Genomic DNA, 10,546 nt, shown 5'->3' with positions numbered 1-10,546 from the left:
GTTTTTTATGGAAGAAATTTTGTCCCCATTTTTCAATACTCTAAACCAAAGTGAAGGATTTTTAAGAATTCTCATAAGCATTACTCAAAAAAATCAACTTAGTATTTATTGAAATCTTTAGCGTGTGTAGATTTTTGAAGTTTGACTAGTCACGTGTATTAGAATAAATTATGCTGCTTTAGCTTGTATTAAGTTCCAAGTTCTAAAGTTGATTTACTGCACTTGTATTATGCTTAGCTTGTTTTGGATTGTCTATATGTAAAACTTCTTTCTTTTGTTTTTTTGTTTTTTTTTTTCTAAAGCTGCTTTACTTTTGTTTTTTTGTTCACCCACTTAAAATTTTGATTCATGATAGGAAATTTTTTTTTTTTTTTTTCAATGTAAGTATTTTGACATTTTTACAAAAAAAAGCATTTAAATAAAAGAAATTCATATAAAAGGACTGAAAAAAAATGAAACAGAGGAGGGTGTCGTTTGTTTCAATAATCTTATTGGGTTACATTAAGACCACTATGTGTTATTATTAACTAATAAAACAAAATACACCAATTCTTGTAAGCAAGTCTTTATTGCAAAGAAAATATTTTAGTCAATAGTAATTTCTGACATTTGCTTCTGACATTTCTCTTTCAGCTGTATTTATATGGCCCCAACATAAAAGAAGGTTTTGATTGAGATTAAGCTTAGGCTTAGGTTTGGTTTGGTTAATTTTGGGTGTCTCATGTTTCAATTTTGTCTTCATGTTTTAACATGGTTGTAATGTTATTGATCATTAATTCATATGGTATATGTAAATGGTAAGGTTCTGCATGTATTAGAGGTTAATTTTGATGAATCACATTATTAATCAGTGAAGAAATAATTGTAAAAGTACATAAATAAATTATCTTTCGAGTAATTGTAAAAATACATAAATTAATGACTTAGTAGATCTCTCACATAGCAGTAATAAGTGAGAGAACCTAAAGCATATTTTCAATTCATGTAATGTGAAAACATAACTGCTCAAACTTATTTTCAATTCACAAATTTGGATAATCTATTAAGTACCACAATTAGCAATGATTCTGACCAGCTTAGATCATAGTAAATATTTATGAAATTAAGGAAATCTGCCATGATTCTTTGTATGTGCATTTATCTGTTTTTGTAACCTGTAAAGTTATCTTCATTTTTCGTATATAACATGAAGTTGTTATCAATGGCTATTCTCATTTTTTCAGGCTTTAAAAATTAAACTTTTTTGTCTTGTATTTTGTAGGATGAAACCACAAAGGTGCAATTTTAAATTTAATCTCTTTGGAATTGACTGTGAGATACGAAATGTGGACCCTAACAAATTTAGTTATATAGTGCTGATTAAGGACACTAAGAAATGTGTGGCCAGGGAGAATGAGGAAGTTAATCTTTACCCAGACGAGAAGTTTAGGGTAGAAGCCATGTTACCTATGTCAGGGGAGAAATACTTACTAAACAGTGACAACGATGTAGGGTTTATTTTGGAGCAATATGGGCTGAAAGGGTGATGGACATTTAGTTGTTTGTTGAAGTTTTACTCGTTGAAATAGTAGAACCATTACCAGCTTTGCTTGAACCTAATGACAAGCAACCAAAAGTTCTACAGGTAGAGGGATTTCAAGATGACTTCCATTGGAGTGATGTTTCTAGTGATGATGATGAGAATGTAGATGGTGGGGGTAATGTGCACGATGATTTAGATGGTGATGGTGAGGTACATGCCGAGGTACATGTAGATGGGGATGGGGATGGGGATGTAGATGTAGATGGTGGTAGGGATGTACATGTAGATGTTAACAATGATGAGGAGGTACATGCTGAGGTAGATGGTGAGAGTAATTTATTTCAGGAGGATAATGTGGTTGGTGATAATGAGAGTGAGGATGTGGCTGAAAGTGGGGCCATTTTGTCTAATTTTGAGCATAACAGTGAAGAAATGGGAGAAAGTGGGAATGATGATGTTGTCAGTAGGATGAGTAGGAATATAAAGCAAAATGAGTTTAAGTACCGGGCCAATGGGAAGATTAATTTTAAGGTGGGGCAAATGTTTCAAAGTGTAACCCATTTTTGAAAGGTTTTGAAGGATTATATAATTCAAAACAGCTTCGTTGTGGAGAAGATCCACAATGAGAAGAGGAGGATAAAAGCAATTTGTAAACAAGGAGGGTGTCCATTCCACATTTACACAGCATTGATGGTCGATAAGCAATCGTATCAGATTAGAAAATACAAACATAGACACACTTGCCTTAGAGTGTACAAGAATCTCGATGCTAGTGCTTCATGGATTGCCGAAAAGATGGGTGGCTTTATAAGGTTTTAGTGAGGGAGTTCTGTGCAGCCCGTACATGATGAACTTGGTAGGGCTCATTATTTGGAGGCATCTACACGTAAGTTTTATAGGGCCAGGAAAATTGCAACTGGTATGATCGTAAAAAAAAAAAAAAAAAAAAAAAAAAAAAATGCCGAGTCATTTGCATGGTTGTTCAAGTATTGCCACATTTTATAGGTCACCAATCCTGGGTCAATGACGAAGCTTAGGGTGATTAGAGAGATTGTGCCACCTACTTCTAAGTTCAAAAGGTTTTTTCTTAGTTTTGCGGCACAAAAGAAGGGATTTTTGTATGGATCTCGACATTTCATTGGGATTGATGGGTGCCATCTCAAAGTGCACTATGGTAGGGTTCTTCTATTGGTCGTCTCAATGGATGCTAATAGTGGGGTGTTCCCTTTGGCCATCTGCATTTATGAGGTAGAGAATAATGATTCTTGGGGATTTTTCTTGAGTGTATTGCATGATTTTCTTGGGGATGTTGATGATGTCACATTTATGAGGGACAGGCAGAAAGGTATATTAAATGCCTTAGAAGTTCATTGGCCATGAGCAAATACTAGGTGCTATGCTAGGCATGTGTATGCCAATTACAGAAAAAAATTTCTAGGGGTCCACTTAAGAAATTTATTTTGGGGAGTGAGTAGAGCTTCCAATAGGCTTGATTTTATTGCGGCTATCGGTAAGGTGAGGGAAGTTGATGAAGATGCATACAAGCAGATATTACAGAACAAACCTGATAAATGGTCACTGTATTCCTTTGACCCAGTTGCCAAGTCAAACCACCTAACAAACAATATGAGTGAGGTTTTCAATGCATGGTTGGGTAAGGATAGAGAGCTACCAATTTTGAGTTTACTGGAGCTGTGCAGAATAAGGGTATGAAGAGGATGCAATGTAGATTCCAATTTGGTACTAACTGGATAACTCCTCTTCCACCAGTGGTGCACAAAAAAATTAACAAGTTGATTGAGTTTGCTAGGTGTGTTGAGGTTCATTATCCTGGATCTGGGTTCATTATCCTGGATCTGATGAGTTCGAGGTTCGTGATAAAAAAACAGACAGAAAACATACACTTGTGGTGGGGAAGCAATATTGTGATTGTGGCTTATGGCAGATTTCTAGGGTTCCATGTGTCCATGTTGTTAGTTATCTCTTGCACATGAATGTTAATAACTTCGAAGAACATGTGGATGACAAGCTAAGAATTACAACATACATGCAAACATATGCACATATGATCCATCTTGTACCAGACAAGTCCACTTGTCCTGATGTGAGTGGCAAAAAATTATGGCCACCATACAAGCACGCCAAGTCGAGCAGACCAGCAAAGGCAAGAAAAAAAATCCAACTGAGGAACCCAACAATAAAAGGGTCTACACACTTAGATGTAGTATTTGCAATGGAATGGGCCATAACAAAAGATCTTGCAAGGAGAATCGAACTACTGCAGATAAAAGGAAAAGCCATAAGGTATTTGTAATTTCTTCATTTTGTTTATTTTAATTTTGCTGATTAGTTTACTAATTTTGTTTCCCATTTTGGATGTTGTAGAGAACATATGTAGCAACAATGACTATAGTAGCCTCAAGAGCCAGATTTGCAGCTTCATCAACAAATGCAGCTTCTTCAAGTCAAAACAATGCTCCACAATCTCATAGCACAGGTGGCAGCAAGCATATTAAGTTTCACACAGTCATTAGGCCAAACATCTAACCTTAATTTTATCATTTAATATGTGGGTCACAACCTCTTTAAATAATGGAATTTGAACTAGCAAAGTCAATTAATGAGAAGGTAATTCATTTTTTCATAATTACTGTTGAATTTTGGTTAAGCTCCCAATCCCATTGTTCAATTGCCTACCATTGTTTCCTATAGGATTGGATTTTACACTTGTTTTGTTGTATTGTTGATATTCAACTCTTTTATGAGTCTGGGAAATTCGTAATGATTCTTCCATATGAGTGTGAATGAATTCTGGGTAATAGTTGTTCATTGCTAGTTGCATGATATTGCTAAAATTTTAAATAATGGTTTGCAATTGAATTTCTTGATTTTGCAGCTGTATAGGCAGTATATACAGATAATATAATTTTTCTTTTGATGGTATATCAATTTCCTCTATCTTAAATGCAAGTAGTATTGTTATTTCATGCACGATATATGTTTGTGGACATTCTGAGGTGAATTTGAGGTGGCAAGGAGTGAAAAATGCTTGTTTTTGACTGGTTTTTGTTGGAATTTTTTTCTGTAAAGCTAGTTAATTATTTGTATAATGTATGTATTATAAGTTCGTGGACATTCTGAGGTGAATTTGAGGTGGTAAAGAGTGAAAAGTGACTTTTTTTTACTGTTTTTGTTGGAATTTTTTTTTCCTGTAAAGTTGGTTAATTATTTGTATATTGTATGTATTATAAGTTTGTGGACCTTCTGAGCTGAATTTGAGATGGCTCTGAGTGAAAAATGGCTTGTTTTTTTTACTGGTTCTTTTTGGAAATTTTTTGTATAAAGCTGGTTAATTATTTGTATACTGTATGTATTATAAGTTTGTGGACATCTTCAGAGGAAGTTATTGAGTTACTTTGTTTCAGGTCATAACTCTTGGAGATCATCAAGGGTTTGGAGTACAGAAACTCAAGAAGCACTAGAATCAAAGCCTCATGTTTTAGGTCACCCAACACCCAGGACAGATTGTATACTGGTCATATTTTTGCTCTATGTATAAATTACTAATCATAAATTTATGACTAGAATTAAAGCCTTATATTTTTGCTCTATGGAGATTTAACTGGTTTTGATATTTTTGAATGAGAATTGTGACAATGACAATTAATTGGCCTTGATATTTTTGAATGAGATTTGTTACAATGACAATGAAGTAATTTTAACTCCATTTTTTGTTCTTTCCCTTAAAAGTCTGTTGGTTTATTTACTTAGATTGAACACATTTGAATTGCATTCCCAATTTCTCCTTTTTGGGTATCAATTCAAACGATTGTATCATGATTTTGGAATCTACACTCTTGTTGGGTTTTAATTGATACAATTTAGTCAGTTTATTTTGTATCAAACACATGGACAAAATGGTAATATTAATTACTTAAAAATTTTAATATCTTAACCGTTATGAGTCTTTTAGCATTAGGGACAAACTGGTAATTTAATTTTATACATAGTTGGGGTTATATTAGTAATTACAACCTAAGAGGGGTATATTGGTAATTACATAGTTAAAGGGGTATATTGGTAATTGACATGACATATAATAATAATAAAACAATTCATATCAACAGCTAAGGGCATTTTCGTCTTTACAGTTATAATTACTGTAATTGACGGAATTTACTAACGGAAGTTGACAAGCGGTTGGTATTTGGTGTTTTTAACTTTTTGGGTGGGAAATAGGCGTTTACTCGACTTTATAATTGATATCAAAGAGTTAAGGTAATATTTCAATTATCAAATTTGATCCCTAAATCTTGAAATCTCCGGTCAATCTTGAAGCCCTTGTCGACGTTTTCCTGTTCTTCTCGCCGTCAGAGACGCCGCAGACGCCGCCTGTTACTGTAATCTTCCGGACGATCGTTTGAGTTTGGGTAATATTTCAATTTAATGGAATTTTGGGTCACTTTGTTGCTTTTTTACTTTCTGATGAGCTTTTTACGTCTTCCTTTTGCAGTAGTATAAATTGTCTGGCTGAATTGTGAATATGAAGTAATTTTGTTTGTGAAGTTGGAGTTTTGGACAAAAATCTTGAACAATTCTATCATTTGCTTTGCTGCTTCTTTATTTTTGGAGTGGACTAAAATTGTCTTGGTTGAATAATTGGAAATTATTGACATATTAACTGAAGAATGAAGAATTGTGTTAGTTTCAGGGAAAATGTTATTTTGTGGTCTTGGTTCTTGATGATGAGAAACATAAGATTCAAAATGTCTAGTTTGTGTCCAGCCCTTATTTCTTTTCTCTTGGTAATTGATTAGAGTGGTGCGTTTTACTTTTAAATCCATATAATTAATTCCTTCCTTGGTCCTGTGTTTTTGACCGAGTAGTTTAGATTCTAAGTATTTGAAGTTTTTTTTTTTTTTTTTTTTAATTTCTTTATTCTGCATCTTAAGAAGATTCAATTGAGAAAACATGGCACTATTTGACGTGTTATTCCAAGAATTGGTTCCCATTTTACTTCCCAGTTTATTTTGTGGCTGGACCCTAAACTGTTTTTTTTTTTTTATTCATCATCACTATGTATTGTTTTTAGTTGGATTTCTGGACATTCAAGGGTGTTCTGTTAGTTCCTTTTTGGGCCGAAGGAGTTGTGGTGGGTCTTTTTACCGGGGAATTTAGGTCATGTCACCATAGACTTCATTGTCAAAGTTTGTTTAATTTGTGAAGACAATTATTTAGAGGTACAAAAAGGGGGTTACATCCATAATTTGAATTTTCATGTTTTTGGATGAAAAATTGTTCTCAAAGGATAATTTGATCATAGAAGGAGCATATTTTAATAGCAAAAGGGATACTTGGTTTCATTGCTAGACTCAACTGGAATAGATTTTGTAGTCTCGTCTTGTCAAGACCAATTTTTTCTTTTCTGGTTTGAGAGTGGTAATCGTCATTTTCTTGCTCAGTTGAATTTTTAGTTTCTTTTGTAATATGTAAGGAGGCGACTCTCCTACTTTGCTGGGTTTGTCCTATGTAATGTTCATCTTATATCTACATTTAAAAAAAAAAAAAAAAAAAGTCTGGAAAGATTCTGCAGCTAGAAATATTTATAGTGTGTGTATTATAATTGTCCTATGTAATACTTGATCTGGGTTTGTCCCATGTAATATTTCATTTTAATGGAATTTTGGGTCACTTTGTTGCTTTTTTACTTTTTGATGAGCTTTTTTCGTCCTCCTTTTGCAGTAGTATAAATGGTCTGGCTGAATTGCGAATATGAAGTAATTTTGTTAGTGTAGTTGGACTTTTGGACAAAAAAGTTGAACATTTCTGTCATTTGCTTTGTTGCTTTTCTATTTTCCTTTCAATGGAATTTTGGGTCACTCTGTTTGCTGTTGGGATATCTATCCCTTTTCCTTTTTTAAATCTACTTTTTCATTATCAACTAATAACTTTAATTTGGATTTTTATTAGGATCACAGCATGGGTTCAACTTCGACTTCTGATGTACAACTTGGAACTAGATCTTCTGACCCAGAGATAGTCACCCTTATTGATAGTACATGTCATGTTGATAGCACTACGGGGGTAAACAAGTCTTCAACTGTTGATGAAAATCGTGAGGGTGGTCATGGTGATGGTACTACGAGGAGGGTAAACAAAAATAATGAGCCTAAAGTGCCAATATTCTCAGTTGAAAATGCCTACGTATTTTTAGGTTCCATGATTGCTGCCATAGCAACTATATTGTCATTTGACAAAACTTTGTTTGCTGAGTCGTTGGAAGCCGAAGTCCATTTGATTTTTCTGACAGTATGCATTTTTGGGGGAATTTTATGTTTCTTCTATGGCGTTTGTTTGTCAGTGGTGTGTCAGTCTAAATGCTGCCCAAGTTTTTGGCAACGATTTGGGCGGGTGTTACTGAAAATTGGCATGGGGGCTACTGCATACGCCCTTGTGGCCACAGCTGGCCACCTATTCCCTGAGCCGGCAATGTATTGGTGGACTTTGGTGCTGCTTGTAGCCTGCACACCGCCAATTTTTTGTATTGTAGTGAGATATTAGTATGGTGTTGATATTAGAAACTTTTGTGGGGTAGTGAGAGAAAAATATTGGTTACATAAGTCATGGAATATGGTATTTTACTATTCATTAATTTTTTTTTCTTTATTATGGAAACCTTTATGTTAAAAAATGAATTATCTGCATCAATCAAAATTATCCATTAATAAATGTATAAAAAATGAATAAATATGATATTTTCTCACAATTAATTTCTAATAAAAAAGTTGTAACTACATTACCTTGAAGAATAAAATATTTCTCTTTTAGCTCATTAAATAGAAAAAATTGAAAATCAGGTTGACTTCCCATCTTGTTGAAGAGAACTCGTGTCTAGCAAATCCAATTACACCGAGATGTAATTTGTTTTAGCTTTGATCTAGCCCCAACTTAGATAGATAACCAATCTGCTGTGATAGGAGTTAAATTTTCGTTTAGTGAAAAATATTATTCAAATTTATCATCATCTTATTTGTACTCAAAGTATAATTTATAAATTATAAAGGACAAAGTTGAGTGAAGTGCACACCATCTGAAGCCGTCTACAAAAAAGTGTCCGAGAGAAAATCATGTGTTGAAGCTTTAGATAGGAATGAGGAGTCCATTTTGAAAAAAATAAGAGATATAATAAAATCTGTTGACAACTCAGCCAACTTGTATCAAATTAATTTAATAACAAAATCATTTGGTTTAATTAGTTGTAAAAAAGAGTTAAAATTTCAGATTGAAATAACAAATTCATACATGAAATTTTTTACTTCCATGCAGAATCATAACTCTTGGTGGAAACTAATATTCGAAAATTAAATTTCAGATATACCTATTAAGCCTCTGGAATCTCGGTTGCCCATGTTGAAGCAGCCTTTGGAATCTTGGTTGCCCATGTTGAAGTAGCATTTGGACCATTGTTGCCCATGCTGAAGCAAGAAGATTTGAGGTTTAAATAACAAAGACGAAAGAACTGAAATTTGAGGACTTGTGTGTGTCACAAGTCGAAATATAAGTCACTTTGTAACCAAAATTTAGGAGAAGTATATATATAAGGCTAGCTCTACAGTTAGATCAATATCTGGTCAATAGTCATGTCTTGGCCGTCGTTGACGAACAAATATAATCAAAGATCTAGTCGTTAATGACCATATTTTTAACCATAGATTTGACATTTTCCAGTCAAATCCATGGTGGATTTGGCCGGAAAAGACCAGATCGGTGCACGATTGACCAGATCCAGCCAATCGTGAGCCATTACAGTGACTTCTAGCTACTCTCCGACGATGGTGGTGGCTGGTTGCCGGCATTCAATGGGTGGATATGGGTGTTTTTATTAATTTTTAATGTTTTATTGTAGGAGGTGTTTAACTAAATTAGCAAACTTAAGATGTTTAAAAGTAGTTGAATAGAATAGAATTGGATTTTGAGAATATTGAAACAAATATGTATTTTGGGTAGAATGGGAATATGATAGGAATAACAAAACAAACAAAGCCAACCTATCATATTGTTGGTGATTGTATGTTATATATTTTTTAGCAAAGATTTTTTTCCAAATTTTAAAGGGATATATGTTGTTGTAGGATTTTATTTTATTTTATTTTTTTCAATCCGCTAAGATTAGATTTCTTTATGAATTTTGAACTTGAATAAAGGATATATATAAATATAACTTCCATTTAATTGTAAAAACTCCGGTTATATGCTACTTAATAACAAAATTTATTCCCAATATCAACTCAAGTGTAAGACAACTAAGGTCATTGCGTTTGTCTTCCATCAAGGCGTCGTTAATAAGATCTCCTTTTTCAGTAATTTTATTTAATTTATTGAATTATGTCAACAAAATTAGTAATTTCCTTACTCCATTTAATTGTATTTATTGAAGACAACTTTTGTATTCTCTAATTAACAAATTGATTTGTTTGACTGTTGGTTTGCAGATAGATTACGTACGCAGTGGACAAACAAAATATTTTTCATCCAAAAACCTTAAAGCCAAACGATCCTTATACGGATCTACAACGTTTTTCATAAAAAATATAATCATAAGATCAAGATTATACCAGCATTTAAAGGCTCATTGGATTGATGTGAATCGTTCCCACTCCAAGATAGGAATGAACTCCCAATATCCAGGATAGGACTACAATCGCCAAGGGGTTCAATGTGCTAGCAAACCCGCAAGGATCAAGAATAAAAATTGCATAATTTTTCTTTGAAAAATTCTCTTCTCTACTATGGAGAGAAAACATGTGAGGGAGAGGGGTGACTAGGGTTTCTTTAAAATTATATCTCTCACATTATTTTATTTTTAAGTTGCCGTTAAATAGGCAACAAAATAAAACCTTAATATAGTTAGGAATATACTAGAATGACAAATCCCCATTACCAAACAAGGTAATATTCCACATGACATTTTATTTAAATTCAAATATGAATTTCATATTTATATATTATCTTCTTTAATATTAA

The 10,546-nt window shown here is 33.3% G+C and overlaps 1 protein-coding gene across 1 annotated transcript; it reads left to right on the top strand.

Moving 5' to 3' along the window:
* Positions 1–5,808: 5,808 nt before the first annotated feature.
* LOC116125952 lies at positions 5,809–8,150 on the top strand. The gene is made up of 2 exons (XM_031411661.1): positions 5,809–5,952; positions 7,493–8,150. The coding sequence occupies exon 2, from the start codon at positions 7,502–7,504 to the stop codon at positions 8,081–8,083; it is 582 nt and encodes a 193-aa protein (XP_031267521.1). The 5' UTR covers positions 5,809–5,952; positions 7,493–7,501; the 3' UTR covers positions 8,084–8,150.
* The last annotated feature ends 2,396 nt before the right edge of the window (positions 8,151–10,546 follow it).

The sequence above is a fragment of the Pistacia vera genome, unplaced genomic scaffold (genome assembly GCF_008641045.1).
Source record: "Pistacia vera cultivar Batoury unplaced genomic scaffold, PisVer_v2 Contig174, whole genome shotgun sequence".
Taxonomy (NCBI): Eukaryota; Viridiplantae; Streptophyta; class Magnoliopsida; order Sapindales; family Anacardiaceae; genus Pistacia; species Pistacia vera.
Note: the sequence above shows the minus strand (reverse complement) of the source record. Positions and strands in the feature narration are given on the sequence as shown.

What these genes read in the sequence shown, in the direction of transcription:
- LOC116125952 (XM_031411661.1), top strand. Translation starts at nt 7,502, where the DNA reads ATGGGTTCAACTTCGACTTCTGATGTACAACTTGGAACTAGATCTTCT.